Source organism: Athene cunicularia, assembly GCF_003259725.1.
Source record: "Athene cunicularia isolate RWA chromosome Z unlocalized genomic scaffold, athCun1 chrZ_part1, whole genome shotgun sequence".
Taxonomy (NCBI): Eukaryota; Metazoa; Chordata; class Aves; order Strigiformes; family Strigidae; genus Athene; species Athene cunicularia.
The window spans coordinates 26085000-26111268 of record NW_020799142.1 but is presented as its reverse complement, the minus strand read 5'-3'; the positions used below and the strand labels follow the sequence as shown (position 1 = coordinate 26111268).

General features: G+C 59.5%; 1 protein-coding gene across 1 annotated transcript; it reads left to right on the top strand.

Moving 5' to 3' along the window:
* The first annotated feature begins 307 nt into the window (after positions 1–307).
* On the top strand, positions 308–10266 carry PHF24 (PHD finger protein 24). The gene is made up of 8 exons (XM_026865941.1): positions 308–662; positions 5507–5879; positions 6765–6950; positions 7284–7362; positions 7463–7665; positions 7792–7958; positions 8198–8299; positions 8410–10266. The coding sequence occupies exons 2-8, from the start codon at positions 5511–5513 to the stop codon at positions 8504–8506; spliced, it is 1203 nt and encodes a 400-aa protein (XP_026721742.1). The 5' UTR covers positions 308–662; positions 5507–5510; the 3' UTR covers positions 8507–10266.
* Positions 10267–26269: the final 16003 nt, after the last annotated feature.

The following is a 26269-nucleotide window of genomic DNA, read 5'->3' as shown; positions in this document are numbered from 1 at the left end:
GGGAGGACAGACTGCCTGCAACACTGACAAGCAGGCATTGGGTTAAAGCAGTTGCAGGTAGACTGTGGCTGGAGCATGGTGTCCAGGAAAGACCCCAGCAGCTGGGCAAGAAAGACTTTCATTCCTTCATGGATACAGCCCCATCTCCATAGTCCTTGAGGCTGTCTCGAAGAAAGGCGGTTCAGCTCCGTGAGCCAGAGGAGATGCAGGGAAAGCTTTTATTGGTATCTCCCAGTCAACGTCAGCCCGGTTAAAAAAATGCTTCATGCCTCGGAGAGCTGTTTAACACAGCTCAGGCAGCAATTGGTACAGGGACAGCAAACCAGGCTGCATCTGCTCAGCCCCAGTCACAAGCTCCCTGCTTCCTCAGTGTGTGTGTGCGCGCGCGCGCGCGCGTGTGTGTGTGTGTGTGTGTGCGCGCTAGACACAGGCATCCGCTCCCAGCATCTCGCTGTCTCCTGCATCCTCCGGCAGCAAGTGCAGGGCTCTGGCTCCCCGGGTACCAGCCTCACCGCTCCATCCCCCAGCGGGGATTTGCACGCAGGGCGTGGGATGCGGTGAGCATCCCGGGTGGAGAGGGTGTCGTGGCCACAGGCACCAGCGATGGACATCGTGTGGACTGCTCTCTAGAGCTCAAGCTCCCCAGACGGATCCTGACCCTGGTAAGTGGCTTTTTTGCCGCCATTGGCGCTTTGCCCAATGCATGACATGGGCTGGCCACACATCGCAACACCCATGGGTGGGTCCCCCTGATGCCCCTGGGAGGTCCTGGTGCCAGGGAGTGTGACCAGAGCTCCTGGGATGGGATGCCTGGGATTGGGGTACAGATGGGGTGGGAGGATCCTGCCCAGGCATTGGGGTCCTGGTGGGGTTGCTGAGAAGAGGGGCTGGGGAGGGAGGCAAGGAGAATTGGGGAGCTGGGCAAGAGCTGTGTCTGCTGCAGGGGAAGGGACTCTGCTGTCACGGCATTTTCATCCCCTCTCTGGGAGATGGAAATGTGAGACACACCTATAAAATCTGCCATGGCATGGCAGGATGGGAAGCCTGATCGGGCAGGGAGAGCAGCCACCGGCTCGGTGTCCCCAGGAGGACACAGCACAGCTGGGGCTCTGGCCACCCCCACAGACCTCCCCACGGGGCCTCTGCATCCCTGCAGAGGGTGGGGAGGGTACCATCAGCCACAGACCCTTCCTGCCCCATGGCAACCGGGTCACAGTCCTAGCATGTGTCTCCTGCCAAGAAGGGACAAGGGGCTTCTGCCAGATCCCTCTGGACATCCCCATCCAGCTCAAGAAAGTGGGATGTGGAATCCCCCAAGCAAAGCCTCCTGCCTGAGATGCCTGGCCCCACCTCGTCCCAGGCAGGCAGAGGCTGGCAGGGTGTGCAGGGCTATGTCAGAGCCATGGTAGCTCTTCCCAGCCCTGCTCAGTGCCCTTCAGACCAAGCCCTAGGACTGGGCTGCCATGGGTTCCAGGATGTCCTCCCCATTGGTACCCCATCCTTCTGCCGCCAGTTCCCTAATGCGGCTCCCAAGAAGGCACAGCACTAGGAGGTAAAAACACCAAGAGCTTGGTGAAGGCAGGGAGGAGGCTTGGCCTGTGGGGAGCCCGTGGGGACCAGGCACATGCTTCTCCACCAGTGGGGAGCCTCAGAGGGGTCCTGCTCCTGGGTCACCCCTGCTGCATCCCCTTGAGGATGGGTGAAGGGGGGGCCACAGACCCTGCTCAAGCACCAGCTCAAGAACCCGCTGGCCCTTGGTTTGCTGGCAGGGCGTTGCACCAAGTATGCACTGCGGGGCAGGCGAGCAACAGCCAACCCTATGGGTCCTATGGCTCCGCACCCCCAGCTCCCTGTGCCACTGCCAGGCACCGCAACAGCCCAGCCTGCACCAATGGCCCCTGAAACACACCCCTCCTGCACCCCCGGCCACCACAGCCACCACCCCAACTTCCACAGCTGCTGCAACATCCCTGCACCCAAAGCCACCACCCACACTGTGCCCACAGCTGCTGCAACACCCCCTACCAGCCCGCACACACCCCACTGGGCCGTAACACCCACCCCGTGCCGCTAGCCATGCCGTAGCACATCCGCCCTGTAACACATCCACCCCTAACACATCCACCTCGCACTGCTCCCCGCCACATTCATCCTGCTCTCCCAGCCACCACAACACCCCCGCCGCGCTGTGATACACCTACCCACGCGTCACCCACAGCCCCGCACCCACCGCCGCCCTCACAGACAAACCCAGCACCCCATAAGCCCAGCACGAGCCATGGGTGCTCCCTGCTCCAACTGCCATGTGAGAGAGGAGATTTTGGAGCCATGCAGGACCCATTGACTGTTTGCTTCAGGATGCTCTGCCCTGCTTCCTTCTCCTGGGGCGCCTCCACACTGGCCACCAGCCCTGTCCACCAGTGCCCCCATCCCTGCCTAAAACAGGCTGATCCTCACTCCAGCTGCACCAGCCTTGCCTCTGTCTCAGTTTCCCCACACAGCTCTCTGCGTGGGGCTGGGAAAGATGAGTCCAAGGGTGCTAGGGGGGTGAAGTGCTTTCTGCCTCAGCGTTTTGCTGCAGGGATGAAGTAGCAAGGAGCAAATCCCCATCAGAACAGCATGGGGAACGGGTGCTGCCCCGGGGACCAGGCAGAAGTGCAGAGTGTCGGGGAAGGGAAGGGGGTGGGAAGGAGCCCACCGCCCTCTGTGTGAGCCCTCGGTGCCAGCAGGGCTTGGTGGAGCCAGGCATTTGCAGGCAGCTCCGGCCCGTGCCCAGATTTAGCTCCTCTGTGGGGGCGACCTAAAAATAGGCCCCACGTTGGCGCCCAGCAGCAAGGTCGAGGTCCCGTCGCCTCGGGACAAGGTAAGCTGAGCGGTAGCACTGGGTCCCGACTGCCAGGCGCCTCAGGGGGTGGCCACAAATAGCAGCGGAGACACCTTCTCCCAGGGACACGTGGGGATACAGGGGCTGCTTGGGTAGCTGGGCTGCTGTGGGGTGAGGGAGCCTCTGGTCCCCACTACCCACATCCAGGGGTCCCCAGGAGAGTAGGGACCCCTCAAGCCTGGCAGGACCCTGAGCTGGGCCAGGGTCTGTGTGGGGGTGATGTCCCACCCCACACAGCCAATAGGCCAGGAAGGGCATGGGGGAAAGGGTGTACTGGAGACTGCACAGCGGGTTTGGGGTATCTGGGGAGCTTTGGGACCTGTGGAAAGGCAACAGGGTCTGAAAATGGAGCTCAGGATGAAGCCATTTAGCCCCTGGATGTGCAGTCAGGGTCTGACTGTGCAGCACTAAGAGAGACAAGGAGGCCAGCAGAGCTGAGAACAGACACAAGCTGTGACAGGAGTGACACCCTCCAGACTCCAGGCATGCCGATGGCACCAACTGTAGCAGGACACACACAGGGTGGCCTTGGGAGAGTACAGGAAACAGGGAGATGGGCTGGGATCCTCCAGCAGCAATGCAGAGCAGGGTGGCGACCACACCATGAACACCTCATTTTGGGGGGATTACAGCAGGCCCATACACCAGACACCCCTCTGTTTCCTGGGCTGCTCTGCCATGCTGCAGGGTGCTGGGGGTGGGCAACCTGGAGCCCCGCAGCATTGCGGGGAGATGCTGCCAGCACAGTGTGGATCAGGAGCACCATCACGGCTACTGGGAGGACTGGTATGCCAAGAGCTGAGGCCCACACCCCTCTTTTGGCTCTTCTCCAGGAGCCCAGCCCCTCTGTGCCCTCTCCTGCCTTCTTCTACCCTAGCCTTGGGCAGGATGAGGCCAGGATCTGGCCCATGCTTGTCAATGCAGGGACACACAAAGCTGGGGATCTCCCTGCCGTGCCCCAAGCTTGCTAGTTTGCAGGCAGAGCAACAACACTGCCCTGCAGCAGAGCTGATGCTGCCCAAGGCTGATGGGATCCTGAGCTGCCTGGGCAGGGGCACGGGGAGGAGGCAGAGGCACCAAGGTGTCTTCCCTCCCACTGGCACAGCCGCAGGGATGCTGTTGCTGTGGTTTGGACATGTGCCTCCAGCTCTTTCCTGCTTCCACCTTTGCAACGCCTCGGGAGCTGCATCACACCAGACACCAGCCCCAGGGTCAATGGGTGTAAATACCCACAGTGGGACCTCCACAGAGGGGACGGGGCCTACGTGTGTGTTGCACACCCAGCTCCGCATGTGGGAAACTGCACACAGATGGTCCTGCAGTGGTGGGGGGAGGCTGGGAAATCACATGCGTGCGTGCACGGCAGTGTTTGGGTGCCGCTTGCCAGCACGCTCTGCTTGGCACCACCAATGAGGGGCAGCCGTAACTACCCTGCCCAGGCTCCCTGCCACAGCAGTGCCCACAGCATCACGTCCTCCCACAGCCGTGAGGTCCCAGCGTGTGCTGCTAATTATCCCGCTACCTGGGGACTCCCCTGCCGAGGCTGGCGGAGCAGGAGATGGTTGCTCCGATATCCCCCTTCACCAACTTGCACAGGCAGCAAGTGCTTCCTCCTGGTCCCTGGGCACCAGCTGGGACTGCCCCTTGGCTGCAGCACCTTCCATAACGCAACCCCAGCACGGCAGAAAACCACGCGGGGTGATGCTGTGCCCCATGCCATTGGAGACCAAATCCTGCTTCTCACCAGCTTCAGCTCACCCTTCTCCAAGACCACCCCCATTGAAACAGAGCCTGACCTGCTATTGCTGCTGCCATGTCCCACCCCCGTTTTACCCCACAATGATCTTCCCTCAGTCCTGCAGCCAAATCCCCTCCTTGGGACCCACGCACCCAGATCCACGTACTGCTCCCCTTCCCTCCTGCAGCCTCGCAGCACTCCCATGGCTGGCCCAGCCTGTCCATCTGGCTCTGTGCTGTGAGCCAGCCCTGACCCACGTTTTGGGGTGGGATGCAGGATGCTCAGCGATCAGGGCAGCAGCAAGCACACATACACATGGGTGTGTGAGCACAAGAGACACTGGGGGTGCAAACTGAGATTTAGGGAACGTAAGAGACCCAGCACCAGCTCTGCAACACACCAGTCCTGGGCAGAGCTGCAGGAAGGATATCTCTTGTCCTTGGCTGGCCAAAGAGGCTTTCTCCAAGACAGAGTATGCTGCATGCTCTGCAATGGGTTACAGCTGGTCCTGATCCCTCTGGGTTTTACTGGTCTGGCATGGGAAAAACCTGGATGTTTCTTATTAAGTCAAAGTCTGCAAAGATAGGTGAGGCAGGGTGACCCCAGACCAGCTCCCTGATTGCTGTCCCACTCCCCCACCAACACTCAGATCCTCCATGGCCAGATCTCCACCTGGTTTAGGGTCCATCTCCCCATGGCCACCATGGATGACCCCGGCGCCAGCTTGACAAGGAGCCTCCATTTCTCCCTGCCCTGCCCTGCTCCCCACACGGCTGGGGGAAATCCACCTGGACACCTTTTTCAGGCCAGGGATATGGTGCAGGGGTGGGGAGCAGCATTGCACCCCGAGCTTTTAGCACTGAGCACCTTCCTTCCCCCTGCAGAGCCATGGGGGTGTTGATGTCCAGGAGGCAGACGGTGGAGAAGGTGCAGAAGGTCAGCTTGGCAGTGTCAGCCTTTAAGGACGGGCTGCGGGAGCAGCCGTCAACTCGGCGGCGGGCAGAGGCGGGGGGCACACGCCGAGGGACGCTGGAACAGTCGGTGCAGGAGGGAGAGGAGGAGGCGTCGGCAGGACCTTCCCAGCCGGAGGAGAGCAGCGCCAGCAAGGCGGCCTGGGAACGGCTGCGGGATGGCCGGGGCGTAGAGCCGGAGGAGTTTGATCGAACCAACAGGTTCACACCACCCGCCTTCATCCGGCCCAAGCGAGAGCTGCATGATGATGAGCCCCCAGACATCAGCCTGGAGCAGCGGGAGCAGGCGAGCAGATGGAGCACGGAGGCTGGGAAGGAGGGATGGGGACAGGGCTGGAGATGAGCTGGGGAGTTCTGGGATGTACTCCTGGTGCCTGCCAGGCAGTGACAGCCTCCCTGGGCACAACAAAGCCTCATAGAGGTGGCTCAGTGGGTAGAGGGCCAGGGGATGGGCTGGGCAGCTGGACATGCCACACAGGGAGGAGGGTGTGACTGGTCAGATGTGCCCTGAAGGGACCCCAGGTTTTCTTGGAGAGAAAGGGTCACTGCTGGACACAGACAGCTCCAGCTTTGGGGAAGAGAGAAGGACAATTCTATCTATGTGTTTGTCAGTTTACAGCCAGCCAGCTTACAACTCAAGCTATCCATCCACACCTGCAACCCTTACAGCCCTGTCCATGTACAAGCCAACTCATCCACACCCATGACCCTACCCATCCATCTTCCCACCCCAACAAGCCTACACCACAGCCCACCTACAGCTTTCCAGCTTATCCATCCACACCTAAAACCAGCCAACCCACAGAATAGCACTTCCACCCATCCACACTACAGCCCTACAGACCAGACAGCCCACAACCTCACAGCCTGGCCATCCACACCTACCATGCTGCACCCCAGAGAACCTGCAACCCCACAGCCACCCCCACGCTACAGCTGGACCCATCCACCCTCCATTCATCCCCACAAACCCATCTACCCTCCTCTAACCCACCACTCATACCTGCTATGACACCACCACCCACTTATTCCCCCATGCAATCCACCCCTCCCATCCCCTCTGCCCCCCCAACATCCATCCCCAGCTGCGAAGCACCACCCTGACCCCCACCCTGAGAAGCCAGCCCCCTGCCCACGCTGCCCCCGTGAGCAGCTGCCCATCTCACCTCAGATCCTCAACGATGAGATGTGCGAGATCTGTGAGGTGTGGACAGCCGAGAGCCTCTTCCCCTGCCGCATCTGCAGCCGGGTGTACCACGATGGCTGCCTGCGCCGCATGGGCTACCTGCAGAACGACAGCTCCGTGGAGGTGACGGAGACGGCGCACACCAAGACAGGCTGGAGCTGCTACTACTGCGTGAGTGCCTGGGGTGGGGGACACCAGGCTTCTGCTGGGTGGTGGGTGCTCCTTGGGGCGCCGTGCCCTCCGTGGACACAAGCAGGGTCCCATGTCGCAGCCTGGTCTGGGACAATGGGGAACCTGTTGCTCCCCAGCTCCTGTCACCCATCTTGACCTGATGGTGAATGACCATAGGGGAGGGGACAGTGGACCTTTGCCACATTCCCACCCCTGCAGCCAGCCCTCCAGCATCCGGGGGGGGCTTCAAGGGATCCCAGTGCTGGGGCACAGCTGAGTGCTTCCCCCACTCCATGCCTTTGCCCCATGGTTCCTCTCTGCCCCCCACCCCAGGACAACCTCAATCTCCTGCTGACCGAGGAGGAGATGTACAGCCTGATGGAGACCCTGAGGCACTGCAAGATCATTCCAGGTGAGGACCCTCCCTGTCTGGTCCTGGACAGTTGGGGGTGGCAGCTGGGGAGGTGGGTCCTGCCTCCCCAGGTGACACACAACCAATCTGTCCCCCACAGAGACCTGCCTCACCCTGGACGATTTCCTGCACTACAAGCACTTGGTGCACAAGCAGCAGTTCGAACGGCCCATGGCTGAGGCACAGGAGGAGCGGGCAGCCCTGCAGTTTTCTGCCCTGGACCCCGACAAGAAGGGGCACATTGAGTGGCACGACTTCCTCTCCCATGAGTCAATCCAGCTGCTGCAGAAACTACGGCCACAGGTACGGCTGTGGCACCCAGGGCTGGCTCCCACGGCCAGCACCCATGGCCACGGCACCCAGGGCGGGAGGAGCAGGGGGGGTTTCCCATGGAGTCAGTGCTCCCCCTTCCTCTCTCTGCCCCCCTAGAATGCCCTGCTGCGTCTGCTGACAGCCAAGGAGCGGGAGCGGGCACGGGCGGCCTTCCTGGCCCTGGACCAGGACAGTGATGGCTTCATTGGGGAGGGCGAGTGCCGCCGAGCCCAGCACACCTGGTTCCGCAAGCACCAAAAGGAGACACCGTCCTGCAACGTCAGGTATTGGGGACGCCCGTCCTGAGGTGGGGGTGACATCCCTGCTGGGGTCCTACCACAGCCCTGGCACCCACCAAAGGTGCTGGATGCACAAATGGGTGCCCCCTCCGACCCTGTTCCCGTCACCTTCCCCACCGTGGCCACGCAGCCCTGCCCCAGCCCCACGCACCCTTTTCCTCCCACTGCCGGCATTTTGGGGGCAAGGAGAGGAGGACAACAGGCACCCTTCTCCCCCACCTCAGCATCAGCCATGTAGGGCCCATGTCGGAGAGCAGCCCCGCCAGCAGTGTCAGCAGCAAGAGCCAGGAGAAGACCCTGCCAGCCACGGAGCAGGAGGAGGCCAGGTGAGGCAGGGGTGGCTTGGGGGCGGGCAGGGGACAACGCCCCCATTTTGGAGGAGACGCTGGGGGAGCAGAGTTGTCGGGGCGGCTGGTGATCCCTCATCTGCCCGCAGGCCCATCGACTGGCCCGGCTTCCTGCGGGAGAACGTCGCCTACATCCTGGCTGCCCGCCCCAACAGTGCCGCCCTCCACCTGCAGCCCCCGGCCTAACCCCCAGCGACGCCATCTTGGGTGGCGAGGCCTCTCCTGCCACGGAGACCTGCCCCGCCCTCCCCTGTAGGCGGAGCCGGCCACCGATTGGCTGACAGGGAAGCAGCCACGCTACCCTCTCCCCCTGCCTCTGCTTCGGATTGGCTGTGAAGAGGCTGGGTGCCGGGCTCTGATTGGCTGAGGGAGAGGGTGTGGCTTTGGTGCCTCTGATTGGTGGGGGGGAAGTGGGGAGGGGCAGGGATGGCCCCACTGCTCCTCACCCCGCGGGGCCCACTGTGGGGAGGGGACACCGTGGGGCTCAGGGGTGCCCCCACAGACCCCGCTGTAGGGCGGGTTCAGTGCCTGGGGACACCGTGGGGCACAGGGGGTGTCCCCCACAAACCCTGCTGCAAGGAGGCGTCCAGTGCCCAGGGACGGGGGCACAGGGGGCAGGGAACCTGTTGCCCCCATGATCCCCAGCACCTGCCAGCACTCAGAGCCACCAGGGACCTGTCCCCAGGGACCTGCAGACAGAGCAGGGTCTGTCCCCAAAGGAGAAGAGGTCCTTGCTCTGGTCCTGGAGCCAGGTCTGGGTGGTTACGGGGTGAGAATGGAGCCCAGAGCAGCCGTGCATCCCCAGCCTCCTGCAACGCCATGGGGCAGCACGGCTGAGCCTCTGCACACTGCTGTCAGCAGCACCCGGGGGGTCTACAGCAGGCTCCAGCTCAGCTCATCGTCCTGGTGAATCCTCCAGGGGAGGATGTGGCTGACCCCTGCTTGGCCTTGTTCACATCCCTGCCTGGCTCCAATAGGGGCTGGAGCCCAGCAGGTCCATCCTTGCACCCACAGCTCATGGTCATGCCTGGAAGAGTGTTTCCCAGCACGGCTTAACCCTGCCTTGCTGGGGATCAACCAGCAGTGGTGTGGCAAGGAGCACCGGGAACAGAAAGCACCAGAGGGGGCAGGAGGGCAAGGTTGGATGCACAGGAGTGCTCCCCTGCACCTCGCAATCCTTCCTGTCCCCTAGTCCCATGGGATGCTCTCCCCCCGCTCAGCATTCCAGTCCCACACCAGCCCCGTTCATTCCCGCTCCCTCCCCAGCATGGCAAGGGGGCATCCCCACCTCACAGAGGGCGTTAGTGCTCAGAGTGAGGGGGAGGAGGCAGAGCCCAGAGATCGATCCCCAGGGTGTCAGCTGCAGGGAAGAGGCACTACACTGGGTGAGGTTGCTGCCCAGCAGCCCTAAGGTGGATGGATGAGCTCAGCCCTCAGGTGAAGGAGCAGGGACCCCTGGAAACCTTGCCCCATGCCCACCAAGGGTGAGAATGCCCAGGTCCCACGGCAGTGCCAGCAGCTGCCCTCTGCCCTCCCCAACCCCTTCCCCATGGTGCCCTCAGCCTCTCCCTGCCCAGGGTGCCCTGGCTCAGCCGGGGTGCCCCGGGGTATGCACAGACCAGGGCTACACCTGCAGCAGCCTGGTCACTCCCTCACCTCCACCCTCCCTGTGATGTGATGGGGGCACCGTCCCACTCAGCCCCCCTTCCTCAGACAGAGCACAAGTCCCCTCTGCTGGGACTCTCCCCGCTGCAAGACCGAAAGGCACCTGGTGCCATGACATCTTCCTCTACCACCCTGGCATGCCAGGCCAATGGGGATATTTCGGATGCCAAGTCCGAGACTGGGCCAGAGCCATGGCCATGGGGAGGAGGCGGCCGTGCGTGCGTGGATCGCAACACCCGCTCTGTACTGAGAAGCATCCATTAAACAGCTGTGTCCAACTAGCCTCCAGCCAGTGCGCTTACGGGACTTCTGGCTTCTCCTCGGGGATTTCTGAGGATGCCACATTTGCCTGTTGTGTTTAACACCCTGTCCCAGCCTCGGGTCCCTGTTCCATCAAGCAGGCTTGGCCCTGTGTCACCAAAGTGTTACACAGAAGCAGTGGGGGGAAGTCAGGGGATCCAACCAGAACCCTTCAAATTCGAGGTGCCCAACATCTCCCCAGGAAAGCAGACAGTGGAGGGAGTGCCTGGTTGGCCCCACAACTGCCCCAGCCCTGCAGCAGGAGGGACACCCATGCACTGGGATGAGAGTGCTCCTTGCCTCTAGAGGCACTGGAGGCTGCAAACGGAGCACTGGGGGCAGCTGGAGGCAAGGAACATGTTGTTTGCAATGATGTGGGGAAACCCGAAATAACCCCATGAAGACTCCAAGGGTTCCTGGGAGGAAGTGTTTGGAGAGTGGTCCCCATGGTTGGAGGGTCCTCCAATGCTAGCCACATCCACAGAACTCCCAGGGAAAGCTGCAGCCGTTGCTGGTGGCATGTGGTCTGTGGGAATCAGGCTGCTGGCAAAGAGGACTCACCTGCCCGGGGCGCGGGGCTTTCCTTGCACAGTGCCTGTGCTGCAGCTGGGAGGGGAACGGGGCTTAAGAAGTGGACCTCAGGGAGAATTAGGAGGGGAATGCTGCCCTGGCAGCATCTGTAGGGTCTGTGGGGACACAGACATTGTTGCTAAAAGCTGAACTTGGATATTTCAGCCCATTCCCACAGCTGCAGTGGCCTGCCATTGCATCCAGACCACAGGGGTGGTGCCCAGCTGACCTCCAGAGAAAATCCAATGAGTCTTTCAGGCCCTGAGAGGCAGATCAGCTGTAAAACCTCCTGGGAGAGGCACCCATCACCTTGAGGAAGAGGATGGACAGCTAGAAGAAGGAGGATCTGGCAGTGTTTTGTGTGCCTGAAGTGGGGATGCCACGGGTAGGTGATGCCATGGGCTTTCCCCATAGAGGGAAGTCCCAGAGAAGCCTTCACCTGGGGAGATGGTGTTAATTGCTGCATTATTGCTCCTGCTGCTGGAGCGGAACAGCAAGCTGGGGTAGAGCACAGGTTCTAGGGACCCTGGGAGTGAAGCACCTGCTGCCAGCACCCCAAACCCCCACTCCGAGCACCCCACAGGATCTAAGGTGGGAGGGAAGAACCTACATTGTCCCTGATCCAGCCCCACTCTGCACCTTGCCCCTCCCCAGGGGGCAAGGTAGGGGTGGATTTCCCAGCCTCAGCCTACCCTGAAGCAACCTGGCATGCCTGCCAGGGCATGCAGCCGGCTGGTGTCCCCAGGGAGCTGGCTAACGAGGGCCACAGGTGGCCAGGCTGGCCCACAGCCTGCAGGGTTGTGCTGTCACCACCATGGCACCAGCTGCCCGGCACACATGCTCTGCTGCAGCTGCAGGTCTCTGACAAGCAGCCACCGTGGGGCAGAGCGTGCCCCAGCCAGCTGTGTCTCCTCATGAGCAGCCTCAAGGTCTGGGCAGAAGCATGAGGACAGGGTGGGGAATGGGCAAGGTGGTGCCATGGCATCTCATAGCTGTCACCTGCTCCTTTGAGACTGGTGACCTCAGAGACCTCGTCCCCAGACAGCTTTTGTGGCCTGCAAACTGCCATCCCAAATGCTGGTGCAAACCTCTCCCCACATGCTGGTGCAAACCTTGCCCCGTATGTTGCTGCAAACATCTTCACCACCTCAATGTTGGTGCAAATCTCTCCCCAAATCCTTGTGCAAACCTCTCCCTGAATCCCCGTGCAAACTTCCGACTCTCTGTTGGTGCAAACCTTTCCTTGAACAGTGGTGCAAACCTCCATACCGAAAGTCCCAGAGATCCCAAACCAAAGGATCAGGATGCTTATGTGGGATTTAAGGCTGGGGCAGGAAGTGGCTGTCCAGCCCACCCTCCTCACAGGACCCCACAAGGAAGGAAATCCCAGAATGGGTAAATTCATGCTGTAGTGATGGTGTCTGTGTAGCCCACACTTCTGTTGTCCCAGATCCATCACCCACCACCAGCTGCCACGCAGAGGGCACTGCGATGCCCGTGGCTACTCCCCAGTGGGGGTCCCCAGCCCCAGGGCTCCAGCTCCGCACCACCCAGCCTGGGGCCAGGGGCAGCATCATGGGGTCCTGGCGGCAAGGGGGCTTGTGCGTAACGTTTTGCAACAGCAGCGTTCAGAGCATCGGCCACCCTTCACCAGGAGGTCCACCCATCTGCAAGGGGACTGGAGCACCGCGTGCTGCCCGTCTTGCCCAGCTCGGCTTGTCCCCGCCGTCCCTTGGGGTCTCCAGGGTGCAGCAGAACCCCGTTCTGCAGGGAGGTTGCACCCTCTGCTGGGGTGTGCGGCCATTGCACGGGGTTGCCACCCAAACCAAAAAAACCTCCGCTTGTGGGGAAGATGGGTGCTTGGCTTTGCACCCCAGGGTGCAGCATAGCACCCCTCCCCCGAGCCAGGGCACCTCTGCGTGTCCCCGAGGCTCCCCTGGGATTGGCCGGGTGCCATCAGGTCTGGTGCCTCCCAGAGGGGAGGTGACAGCGATGTGCCCTGCACCATCGACAGCCAACTCTCCAGAACATATGTGGGGAGCTGTGCTGACACGGGAGCGACAGGGGTGACCCACTGGGCTGAGACAGTGTCCCCATGAGCCGTGGTACCTGGCCATTGCTGGGTCAATATGTCAGAGCCGCATCACATCAGTGCCACGGGACCACCGGCAAGAAAAGGGGGTTCTCTGGGCAATGGGTGTTAGGGACAACAACCGCCACAGCCCTTGGAGTCAGTGCCACCCTGGTGGTCCCAACCGTCCTTCCCCTCCTAGACCAGAGCAGGAGTGACCATGTAGAGCAGGGACAAGTGTCCCCGTTTAGCCACATCCCCCAGATGTGAGCAGGGTGAGGACAGGGGAAGCCAAGGAGATTTGGGATGCAAAGCTGAGACGAGGAGGTTGGACCACGCCGAAGTGACCCTCAGACCCCGAACCAGGGTCTCTAGGGGGACCAGGTCTGGGTGGCGAGGAGGCTGGGGAGGGTGAGAGGCCGTAAAAAATAGATTGTGTGTGCGTGTCCCAGCAGAGAGGTGGCCACAGGGTGTCAGCCCTGCACTGCGCCGGGAGCAGGCGGTGACACGTTCGGACCCGCACACGGCACCGCCGTGCCTGGGATAAGAGCGTGTCACCAGGACGAACCGGTGGAGCTCCCATCATCGGGAGGCGCCGGCCATGCCTCCATCCTCATGTCCACCTGCCGGTCCCCCACGGCCATGGAAGCACGCAGGAAGGAGGGATGCAGGGGCTCACTTCGATTTGGAGGGTGGTGTGTGATCCCCTTCTCCTGCCCCAAACTCAGCTCTGCCCCAGAGCACCTTCCTCCTCCGCGGTTATCTGTGCTTGCAGTGGGGCAGTATTGGCCCACACACCCCGCATCAGGAGCCAGAGCTCGACCCGGGCTCCTGCAGTCTGGGCTGGGCTCCATTCTCTGCAACACCCAGGAGCTGGGAGACCCTGGCCCTTGGAGAAGAGGGAACATCTCCCTCGGGTCTAGCACCTCTTTCCCACGAGATGCACAGGAGAGCCAGAGCCCCCTCCTCTCCATGTCCCCTGGCAGGACCCCTGGGTACCCCCTCCTCTGCACAAAGCCACTGTAGCCCTAAACAGCCACCGGGTCTGTCCGTACCCGGCACTGCTACAGGGCTGGGAAGGATGCTCAAGAGATGGAAATGCAGCCTGACACTTACTGCAGTGGCAGGGGTAGGGACAGATGCCCACCCACACCTGCTGGGACCAACCACATGCTGCTTGAGTCCACCAGGCAGCCCGGAGGGAGCTGTACGGGACCTGAAAGGGGAAATTCTGTTCCCTCCCCAGCACCTCCCCTAGCAGAGTACCAGAAACAGCAGGACAAGCTGCCTCGACAGGGCACTCCATTATGGAGATGGTGTGCTCCTCGCCCAGGAGGACGTGCACAGCCTGGGCCACCCACGGGAGCCCACGCAGGGGGCTGTGCACAGCTTCCCACTGGCATGCCATGCCCCCAGCTCCTGCCACCCCCACATTGCTGGCTCGGCGGCCCTGACACCGCACCAGATGCTGCCTCCTGTTCCCAGCACATTCGCTCCCGCTTTTCTCCCCACAGCATGTCTTCATGCAGGGACACAGTGTGCCTGTGTGGTGTAAGGGGTGTAGAGGCAGCCCAGGGATGAGGAGGGGCACGGTGTGGTGCTGGGCACAGCGAGCATCTTGCTCCCCGCATCAGCTTTGCTGTGACTCATCCTGGCAACCCACACAGCACTCGGGCAGGGTGTCCAGGTCCTCTCCTGCCTCAGTGCTTGGCCATGTGGGAGCAATGCATTAACACCACAAATCCTGGGTGCCTCCCTCCACACATCCCTGAACCTATTGCCCTGGCTTTGCTGTGGGACCGGGACACGACACCGGGGTCAGTGACCCCAGCCCTGGGTTCCCATGTCCTGCTGTTCCCCTCTCCACAGCAGCCTGCACCCAGCTGGCCCCTAAGCAGCTGATATCAAGCCCCAGGGCTGGTGTGGTGGGGGGCCATCAGCTGCCAAATAAAGTGGGGAGGGAAATGGACTGGGGTACAACAAAGGCCAGGACCTACCTTCCCATTTTGGCTGTACAGATCCAAGCCGTGTGGCTGGCGTCAGAGCAGATGCTGACAGTCCCTCTGTGTAGGACAATGGGCAACTGTATGGTGCCATGCACATCCCTGCGCACCTCATCACCCCTTCCCCATCTGGGATGTGCCCCTGGACCTGAAAGCCATCACACACAGTCCCCTCTGCCCCTGCCATGCCCCTGTGTCAAGACACGTGAATGGGACACCGGTAAGAAGGCATCAGCCCAGGACTCATCTGGGAGCCCCTCAGGGCCAAAGCATACCCTGGCTGGTCAGCGAAGGAGGAAGGCAGCCAGGGTACCTGGAAAGCAGGAATTTGGATCCAAGACACCCCAGAGAGCCAGCACCATGCTCAGCACAGGCAGAGGCACCCAGCCTGGGTCATCTGCCAACCCATACATCATCAAAGGGGCTGCTCGATCCCCAGGCAGGGGTTTAGGGTCTCTGGTGGAAATGAGGGGGTTAATAAAGGGGGAGTCACCTCGTGTTCCACACGGGGAACCCCACGACCCAGCAGTGAAATGATCTGGGGGCTGGAGTGACTGATCTGCGAGGAGCCTCACGCAACTATATCTGTCTCGCTCGGCTGAGCGATGACTAAGGGAAGGACAGGAGAGCAGTCTGCACACCGCCAGGCAGAGGAGGAATTATTTAGGCTGGAACGCGGGGGCAGAGGGAGGGGGCTGGAAGGAGATGGGTGGAAGGAAGGTGAAGGCTGGGTGGGATGTTCTGGCAGCGCTCCCCCTCTCTGCTGGAGGGACACCAGGTACCAGGCTAGGGAGAAACAGCACAAGACTTGGGGGACTGGGAGCTGCCAGCTCACTTCTGTGGAGAAAATACTTGGAACCAAGGGGGTGTCCTGTTCTGGCCCCAATCCCACAGCCAAGCACCATTAACACTCCAGGACAGCCAGTATCTCCCATGCATGGGAAAACGCCTAGCACCTGCCTGCACAGGGCAGGTCCCTGGGCATGCAGAGCCCTGTCCCCAGGACACACAGGCACTCGGGCAGTGGGCTATGTGCAGGATCTATTTCTGCTGGTCTTAGGGCCATGCTGCTCCCACGCTGGGCCCAGCCCTGTGCCTGCAGACAGGCTGCACCATGCTGCACCAGGCAGGCTGCTGGTGGACAGATGGGCACTGGCCTTGTAAAAATTCACCTCGGTGCCCACAAGGTGAAGTTTTAATGGCAGGGAGAGGAAGGTAGAAAAATGACCCGACTATGTGGCATCCCTCCTGAGCCCTGGATGGGCACAGCAGTGCTCTCACATAAGCACCTGGCACACAAAAAAAAAAACAAAGGCAGGAAGAGAGGATGCAAAGACCCAGGCGCTTGGCATCCTTTGGGACCAATCCCTTCCATGGGAAGGAAGGGATCCCACCACATAAGCTGCTCCCACAGCCAACAGATACCAAACCTAACTCCTGCGGTCACTCTGTGCTTTAAAGGCTGGCAGCAGGATGGAGAGCTATACAAGTACACAGAGCCACAATTCCTGCTGATACTTCAGCTGGGCCACCCTGATCACTGCAACTTTTCTCCCTGCTCTGCAAAGATTTTTGCAGTGTAATTGGGGCACAAACATCCCAAGCCAGCTGGCACAAGAAGCTGTGGGAGCCTGCAGGCACATGGGGAGCAGAGACAAGGAACCTGTATGCCCTCCAGACCTTCCAACACAGAAGGATGTTTGCAAGGGGAACATCATTTCTAAACCAGAAACCCCCCAGACTTGCTGCCAGGAGTGCTTCGAGGGTCTCTGGCTCACTTTAACAGTGCAGAATTGAAATGTGTGTGTTACAGCAAGGTACAAGCCCTGTCAGTTGAACATCTATAGGCTAACAAGAGCAGGACCGTGGTCCAGGATGGCAGAGGAAAGGAAATTAAGGAAGGGTGTATAACACAGCATGTTTTCATGCCCAGGGCTTGTCAAATAATCTTGGCTTCTTTATTTGATGACTTTATAAATCCAGTTGCTAAAACACCAGCATGGACATACCAGGCTGATGTCAGGTCATCTGTCCAGCACTCCAAGCACTGAGCAATGTGGGGGGAGCACCGAGCAATGTGGGGGGAACACTGAGCAATGCCACAGGAGCGCTGCAATGCCAGTGACCTGCCAGGACCCAGCCCTGGGGGCCTTCACCCGTCATGCCAGCTCCCACGGGCAGTGACACCTCTGTCACCACCTGGCCCCCTCTGAGCCAGACCGTGCCCAGCAGATCCCCGGGCTGGCAGCAAGGTGGGATTCAGAAGCCACAGCATCACCCTGGCTTCATCTCCTGTCTTCTCATCCTCAAAGCAACCTGACATCCTCTTCCAACACCCTCGGTGTAGCCTGGCAACGGCAGTACCAGCATGGAAACAGCTGTACTGGCATGGAAACGGCAGTACTGGCATGGCAACGCGGCTGCCGGTGGAGAGACAAAAATGTTAGGCGGAGCCCCCTTGCCCTGGCTGTCCCTCCACTTCCCAAAGCAGCAAAGCTGCCCCATTCCCCCTGGATACCTCCAATGGGCTGTGGGTGCTGGGCTTGACAGGCTCAGCCAGCCTCACCTCCTTCTCTCCCCACTTCCCTGCATTGCATGAGATGAGTTGCTGTGTCTCAGCCCTGGTCTCACAGATCCTGGCATCCAGGGAGCCACAGCAGCACGCAGATGTCCCATGTGGGTCCCCTGTGAGGGGAGACTGATACACCCCTTACCTCTCCCAAAGAAAAAAAAACCCAACCAAACAAACAAACGAAAAACCCAAACACCAAAACCACAAAAAAAACCTCGTTTGAAAGGCATAAATCTGTGAGACCCGGGAAAACGGTTCCTGTGGGTTTTGGCTGTCAAAGGCTTTTTCCTGCAGCCAGTCCCTCCATCTGCCAGAACAGGCATGCTGCTCGGGGGCAGCCCTCCCTGTGGCGGGGAGGAACGGCACTGGCATCCCCGGGTAGGGGGTACATTAAGGCTACCCTCCTCACCCCGTTTGGCCAGGGGGATGTCTCCCCAACACCGGGCAGGGAGGGCAGCCAGAGCATCCCTCTCTGCCGGGAAAGGAGATCCGGTGGGGGCATCGGAAATTACACAACGCTGCGCCAAGCAGACAAGGCAGTGAGTGCGGCGGGGGCGCACACCAGCCCCCAGAGTGAATTCCCTGACGTGGCAAACATCTCCCGAAGCCCCCTCGACGCCCACCTGCACACGCAGGCAGGAGCCCACGCGCATACGCAGGCAGGAGCCCACGCTCCGGAGCACGCCTGCCTCTAAAGGAAAAGCCTTTCCAGAGCCAGTGCTGAAATAGTGAATTGCCTCATTCATTCACCCTCTCCGGAAGCTCTGCCCGTACTTGTGAATTTACATGCGGGGAGGCATGTGCGGCAGACTCGTGCGCCCACCGCTATTCCCTCCAGGAATCTAACTCTCCCCCCCAGCTACCTGCTTCACCACTTGCTCTGAAATGCAAGCACAGTCCGCACCCGCGCATGTCCCTCCATGCCAACCCCAGCCCTGCAGGTGGGGAACCCTAGTTGGAGCAAATTTGGTGTGCAAGCCCCTCTTCATGGACTGATGGGGTGACCCATGTTCCCCAGGGTGGAGGAAAGCTCCCCTGACACTTTTTGGTCCCAAATCCAGAGATTCTCACGCAGGAGGTGCTCCCTTAGCACACACACACACACACACAAGCACTCCCAGCTGCGTTCGCCCCCATGGCTCAGAGAAGACCCTTCTACAGGGGATGCTGCTGTAGCACAAACCCCTCACCGTGGCCAGGTCACTCCATCCGCAAAAGGATGAGCAGGATCTCGCACAGCCTGTGCAGAGCGTGGCACATGCATGGCATGCAATATGTGAATGCCCTGTGACACATCCGTATGGGATGCACACAGACAGAAACCTCCATTTCTAAGCTGGAAGGTCTGGCCTGGGGTTGTCACCTGCCCAACCCTCCCCTGGGATACCCAGACTTGAAGCACACACTTGCGTGCGACCCTGGGCAGATGGAAGACGTGCCCGCACATGTGTGCACACGCCTGGCGTGCTGCATGACGCACAGCTCTGCAGACCCCATTTGGGGGTTCGGCGCACACAGGACACACACGGGCACGGCCAGGCAGCAGTGGGGGCAGAGCGATGCCTGCAGCCTGCCTGCAGCCTGCCTGCCCGCACCCCAGCGTGACCCCATTTTGCCAGCACGTCCTGACGTAACTCCAGCCGAGTGTGGGACAAGCCACCACACTGAGCAGGGAGATGGAGCGGATTCAGCTCATTTCTTTTCCTAGAATAACTTCTTTTTTTAAAGGTGCCTAAGAAAACATCCCATCTCTACCCCCCGCCCCCTCACCTGGCAGCCTCCCAGAAGCACCAAGACGTGGTGCAGCAGCAGCAGCCGGCACGGCATGTGCAGAACCCGTGAGCGTGGCATTGCACCATGGTCAGGGCCCCTTTTCTCGACCCTAGCATCCAGGGGGGTCCGCTGTCACGACATACCCCCAGTCCTATTCTCCTTGCCCTTGTACAGGAGGAAAATGCTAATGTACCTGAAGGTACCTCAGGACCTGTGGCATGGGCACTCGGCTCAGCTGCCCCCTCTAAACGTCTGCATTGCACAGGGAGTATTTCTTGCAGTGGGTACTGCTGCCCACATCGGCATGACCCAGGGATGAAGGCACTGGATAACACGACTTGAGGAAGCAAAAGCAGCCTGCACCCTGTACCTACCCACCCCCTCAGTGGCTGCTCTTCCCATTTGACTCTGAATATTCTTATTTTTCCTCAGCATCATCTAGAATTTGGGACCAGACACAGGGGCTTGATCTGCCCCAGATTGCTTTTCCTCCTTCACGAACACAGGTCTTTCAATACCACTCCAGCCTGAGCAATGCTTTAAAGACGGCAGTTTGCCAAAGAGGAGCCCTGCCACCATCAGAGCGTGCGGCAGCAATCTGAGGCCTGGGGTGCAGCTCAGCCCCTCTCCCCAAGTCCAACATATTGAATGCTCTGTGGTTTTGTTCCGCTCCAGCAGTAGCAATCTCTCCTCCCCGCCTCCCTCCCACTCCCCACCCTCCTTTGGGCTGTACATTCAGTGCTACTGCCCTTACTGAAGCAAAGCAGAGAATTAGTTTGGGGCTGTATTTTCTTAAGCGTTAATTCTTCCAGCCCCTTCTCATGCGGAGACGCTGCTGGTCTCCTCATTTGCTCCCTAATTACGCAGCACTGTAACTTTTCCCTCTTTGCTCGCTCTCTTCCAGCAAATTGGAGGGTGGCGTTTGCCAAGTCTTGCTTTCACTTTAACCCACCACCATTCCCAGTCAGGCTCATATGTATTTTCTTTGTGATGATCCAGCTGGAAACCACAGCCAGCTTTATCTTGGTGCCTTGCAGCAGCCCTGGGCACCTCATGCCAGGATGAATCCTCTCCACAGTTTTTACCATGGGCAACAGGGCATGGATTTGGGAATTAGAGCCTCAATAATCCAGATCTGGCCTCACAGCTGGCCAGCTGTACAGGGCCTTCAGACACCTTAGACCCAGGGGGCTGCTGAAAAGTATTGGTGGGTGCTGGGGAATAGCCAGACCCCCTGCCCTGTCCATTGGTCTGGTTTGAGAGGAGAGCTTGGGGCTCTCTGTTCTCGGGGTGTCCTCTCAAGGAAATGAGGCAAGTGATGCAGGTGATGAGCAGGAGCCCCCTTTCATCCTGAGCAAGCACAGGAGGGGCAGGACAGTGGGTCAGTGGATGCCTTTGAGGTCGCCTGGGCAAGATGAATCTTCTTTCCTCAAGGAGGAACACATCCAGCAAAAAAACATGCACAGAGCAGCCACCACAGATGTCTCCCCCAGGCAGGAGGGGATGAATGTGCCCAATACAACAGTGACAGGCACCCAGGGAGACCAGATAAAACACAAACTTCCAAGGACTGCCCTCTGGTCCAGAGACACATGAGAAAGCTGCTTGAATTGCAGATGGTGATCCATAACACACTGTTAACCACTGGCCACTTCATATACCACCTGCACCTGCTGCCCATTCTCCCCATACTCTGTCTCCAAGAAAGAAATGGGCAGAGAGGGAAAGCATCCTTGCTCCAGCCTCCAGCCAGAGCACCAAAGGCTCAGCCAGCCCCTGCCAGCATCCCCAGCTCACTCACTACTGCATCCCCTCCCAGTTCAACTCTACACTGGCTGGTGTCTCAGGGTCCTGACGAAAAAACCTCCAGGCAAGGCTGTTCCCTGCCAACAGCAGGCAGCAACCTGGAGATCCACAGAGACACCACAGGACTGGCACAGTGCCATACAGCAGGGCCAAGGGCTGGAAAACACAAAGCCCCATGAGATTGAGCTGAGATGCCCAGGGCCAGGCAGCCCCAACATGTCTCCATTTGCTTCCAAAGACAAGACTGGGGCATCTCAGCATGCTCCAGCACTCCAGAGGGGGTGCTTGGAAATCTTCATCCTTTCCCTTTTCCTTCTGTACCGGGGTCTTTATGGCTTTACCCACCCACCATCCCTAATCCCACTACGTTAAGGAGATGGGATGCTCAGGAAGCAGCAAAACCAGAGGGGTTAGTAGTTACCAGCTATGGGTAGAGAGGGAGGCAACCTGACACTGCTGCAGCATCAGTGGAGTCTTCTGTCCTCAGCATAACACTGCCTGCATCCCTCTGACAACCACCTGCCATTGGGCCAGGGCAGTCACAGGGTTTGGGAGCAGTGGAGAAGAGGCAAGACCAGAATAAAGGCAAGTCAGCTTGTTCTTTCAGAAAACTCCTTGTCAGACAACCCCCAGGTCATTTCTCTTTTTTTTAAGAGGTAACAGATTGGTAGCACCACAAAGGTATTAAGCTTCCTATAGCAGTCCTACGCTTCCTACAAAAGGTACCACTTTGTGTTCTGATGAACCCCTTCCACCTTGCCATTATTTGGCAAATTAAGGATTAGAGATGCCAGACAGATCTGCAAAAAGAAAAGCATCAGATGGACACACTCCCAATAGATGCAGTGGGGTTTGTCTCCAAGCCCATTCACTACCCACCTCCAGCTGTGACCTTCAGGGCCAGCATCCCTGCTGGGAATCACAGGTGATGCCCCCACCCTAGAAAGCAGGGACTCAGGATGAGTTTCAAGGCTAAAATTCCCCAAATGATGAGGTGGCTGGAGAGACTGGAAGAGCTCAGTGTGCTTGGCATCCAAATGCAGGCTAGAGATAACTTGGTTAAAAATGTAACTTGGAGAGAGCTGTCCCCGAGAGAAACCATGAAGTGCTACAGAAGAAAGCAGAGCAAAGACTGGGAGCTGAAATGGAGCCAAGCCAAACTTCAGCGCCTGTGCTCCACGTGCACACAGGTCCCCAGGGGTGACCGATGCTATTTGGGCTCCCCAGCACTGCTGGCCTCCTTTCCAGGGGACGCACGAGGTCACGGGTGGGTAGGAAGGAGCCAGGACTGCAGGGGTGCTACCTGCTCTCAGGTACCATCGCCCTGCCTCACTGGGGATTCGAGTCCCATGCCTGCTGTGATTCCCACAGCAACCCAGAACAACTCACTGCGCTCCAGCATCCACAAGTTGGGGTGGGGACACAGCCTCTCTTCTTTCACCTACTCAGACTGGGTGTTTGCAGAGGATGGCTCCCAGGAGGGGCTTTTGAAGCCCACACACTCTGCATTCCCAGTTTAGATCTGTGAGTTGGTGTTTCAGAGTCGGAGCCAGCAGGTCAGGCCAAACCAAGGTGTCCAGAGGCAGGATTTGCCTGGTGGAATCATGCTCTTCCCCAGGCTCTGCCCCAAAAAAGCACTGCGGCATCCCCTACACTGCCCTTTCCTCCCACACACTCTTGCCCTCAGGTTTTGGCCACTCCAGCAGAGCCCGAGCACAGGTGGGGACAGCGGGGGACTGGAGAGGAACGAGTCCTCCCATGCTCCGCTGCTCACTGCCATGCAGAGCTGCTCGCATCTCCCCTGAGCGCCCAACATGGGTGGCAGGAGAGCCCCAGCGTGCTCATCTGTGGGGGTTTGCAAAGGTCAGCCCAGGAGGCGGTCTCTGGTGAGGGCCGCATGCCAGCACCGGCTGGGAACCACTTGAGAATAGAGGCAGGAAGGGAAAAAAAATAAAAAAGGGGAAAAAGAAAAAATAACCCAGCTGGCAGCACAGACACTGCCGGGAGAGGAAGCGGCAGGTTGAGACAAGGACACAGCTCATTATGCCACCCCCGCAGGTGCAGAGCGCTGAGCGGAGCGGCCGCTCCGCTGCCGCCGGCAATGCACTGGCAGGGGGGAGGCAGCGGCCGGCAGCCTCAGCCCCAATTGGGGAGAACGAAGCAAACACCATGGATAAAAGTGGCTGCCACCCCCTTCCTCCCGCGTGCCCTTGGGAGACCAGGCAGGGTCCAGTAAGACGCAGAGACACAGGGACGTGGGAGATGCTTCTGCAACAAGCTCTTTCAGCACTGTTGGTACTCGAGGGTTTTCAAGGCCAGCCTGGGTGAAGCATGGAGCAGCCCACTCTGACCTCGTGGCTGGCTCTGCCTGGAGCACAATGCCACCTGGGGACCATTCCTATCTGGATTATCCCACGGTCCAGGCACAAGTCCCCCATGCTGGGGCTACCAATGAAGTTCAGGGTGACTGGGAGCTGGTGAGAGGCTCTTGGGTTTGGTGGTTTCCTTCTCAGAGGACATGCCAGGGGCTGGATGAGCCCCGAGGAAGAAGGTCCCCATGTCCTCAAGACAGAGCTTGCCTGCAGGAACTAAGACCCAGGCCTAACCTGGATGGTGACCCACCAGCGCCTCCTTGGAGACTCATCAACCTCAGATCACAGCAGGTGTTAATGCAACAAAAAAACCCTGGGCACAGATGTTTTGTTTTTTTTTTCGTGCAGCCCTTTCCTCATCCTGCAGCTCAGGGTGCAGGAAAAAGCGGGTGGCATCTCCAAGGATGGGAACAGGCAGGAAGGAGAGACAGCACCGAATGCGTGGGCACTGCTCTCGCCGTGGAGAACGGAGTACAAACCCCGCTGCTGCCAAGCCCAGTGTCCTCAGATGCATCTCCCCAGCTCACCCAGGCACAGTCCCCAGAGACTTCCCCGTGCGGCGCTGAGCAGGGGAGTCTGAGCGGGAGCCAGTGCTCTCCTGCAGGCAGGATCGCGCCCTCGCTCCTGCCCATCTGCTCTGCCATGGGGGGGTCCAGATCCAGCTCAGAGGAGGTGGCGGCAGTGACAGGGACAAAGGTCTCGGTGGTATGGTGCCTGCCAGGAACGTGCTTCACAGCCACTACTCGGGCAGGAGGTTGTAGACCTTGGTGGCCTCATCCACTGCTCCGACCTTCAGACACTCAGTAATGATGTTTTAACAGAAAAACCAGTCCCTCACCTCCCCAGCCTTACTGGGACAGAGACCCACAGCCAAAGCCTCAGGAATTCCTGAAGCTCCAGAGGAACACACCATGCTGCTCACTCCTGCAGCCTGGGGATTTCCCACACCAGAAGCACTGGCACTGGGCTCACCAGCGCTCGATGGATTTCTCTTTTCAGGAATTTGCTTGATTGCCTTTTGACCCTCTGTTCCTCCACCCAAGGCCAACATTTTCACAGGTTAATTGCAAACTGCCTCACACCCTGAGGGGCCACTGCCTCTTCCCACATGAGATGCCCTGTTATGGGAACTCAAGCAACCCTTCACTGCTCACCTTCCCCCTGTTGCACAGGATTTTATTATTCCCCGTCACGCCTCCCTCAGTCATCTCTTCCCCCAGACGGAAGAGAGCCAGTTTATGTAATTGTTCCTTCTATGGAAACGGCTTCATACCTTTAATTATTCCTGCCACCCCTCCCTGCACTTCCCCAGCGTGTCTTTAAAAGGGTGCGGATGTGCCGGCAGGCAGACAGGCTGCGAAGGAGGAGCAGTTTTGGTTAAGACACCCGCTGCGCCCTGGGAGGGAGGCTGTCGTCTGCCCTGACCCTGCTCCTGCCCAGCTTCCAGTGGCAGAGAGGCCGCATCCAGGCCCTGGACCAAAGCCCTTGTTTGTCCCCAGGCAGGCTGCACACCCAGCAGATCATTTGTGAGCACAGGGATGGCCATCGCCAGCTCCCCCACTCTGGGGCCTCCAATGCCCCCGGCAATGAAAGGCTGAAATAAAAAGCATTTGCAAGGCTAGGGCATTGGCATGGCGCAGGACAAGCAGCACGAGCCCCCACACCCCCCCCCACCCCGGGGGGTACATGGCCAGCTGAACACACAGACAGCGAAATAGATGGGTAACAGTAAGTGCTGGTTTAATATCACAATGACTCAGCCACTGTGAAGGGAGTACAGTGAAAACTCTGGCTCCCTCAGCTTGGAGGGGCTCCAACAGTTCATAGGGAGAAAAGAGGCGGCCAGGTGATCTGCTCACACCCTGCCCTGGAGAGTCAGAGACCTCATCGCAGGAAAGGATGGGGAAAACAATGCTGTGACCAAACCACAGGGGACAGACAAGCCGTGAACCCAGAAGTTGCTCCAAAACACCCTGTTCAAACACGTCCTCAGCAAGCGGAAGCATACAGAGGATTACAAAAGCACCCTCTCTTCATGACAAACGTGGTATTAACAGCCTCAACTGTTCACGTCACCTCTTCAGCTTCACCCATAAGCTGCAGCACCCATGGGACCAGCTGCTTCCCTGCTTCGGTCTTGGGACAGGTGTGCAGGCAGGACGCTGTCCTGAGAGAGATCATCACTGCACCAACACGGTAGCTCGATGAGGGCAAGAGACAGCCATGTTTCCTAAGACAAAATCCTGGGTCTAGACAGATCCTCTGACTAGGAGCCTACCTTGCTTCAGGTCAAGCCCTGGCTGAGATGAAGGATCATGGGGGAGACTCACATGGCAAAAGCCCACACACCCGCTTTCAAAGGGGATGCATCATGGGGCTCTGCAGAAGGACAGTGCTCAGGGCTTCCCTGCTGCAATGCTGGGAAACCCCAAGAGGAACAGATCAGGAGCTCTTTTAAACACACCCCTAAGCCTCACACACAGGACCTAGGCTTTGGGGTCTGACAGCTTTTTCCCCAATGAAAAAGCGTACCCCATAGCAAGCCCTCACACCCTCCAGGGCTGAAGCACCTCAGCTGACCCTCAGATAAGGAAGCTGCAGGACCACTGGCCCAGCCGTGATGGGTGTTTGATGGAGGCACTGCACTGTCCCTGGTGTGCACACATCCCCGTCATCGGACACCCTCCTGCCAGTCCCCGGCATCTCGCTCTCCCTGCCCTCCTAGCCAGCCCCCCCCGTGAAGCAGGGTGCCACTCGGCACCCGAGGGCCTTCACCCTCACGCGCAGCCGCTCCCACCGACCTCCTCCACCCCGCGG

Bases quoted from the DNA above. Each gene is read 5' to 3' on its own strand.
- PHF24 (XM_026865941.1), top strand. From the start codon at position 5,511: ATGGGGGTGTTGATGTCCAGGAGGCAGACGGTGGAGAAGGTGCAGAAG. The intron at 7,363-7,462 runs GTGAGGACCCTC...TGTCCCCCACAG, and splicing joins GCACTGCAAGATCATTCCAG to AGACCTGCCTCACCCTGGAC. The intron at 7,959-8,197 runs GTATTGGGGACG...CCCCCACCTCAG, and splicing joins ACACCGTCCTGCAACGTCAG to CATCAGCCATGTAGGGCCCA.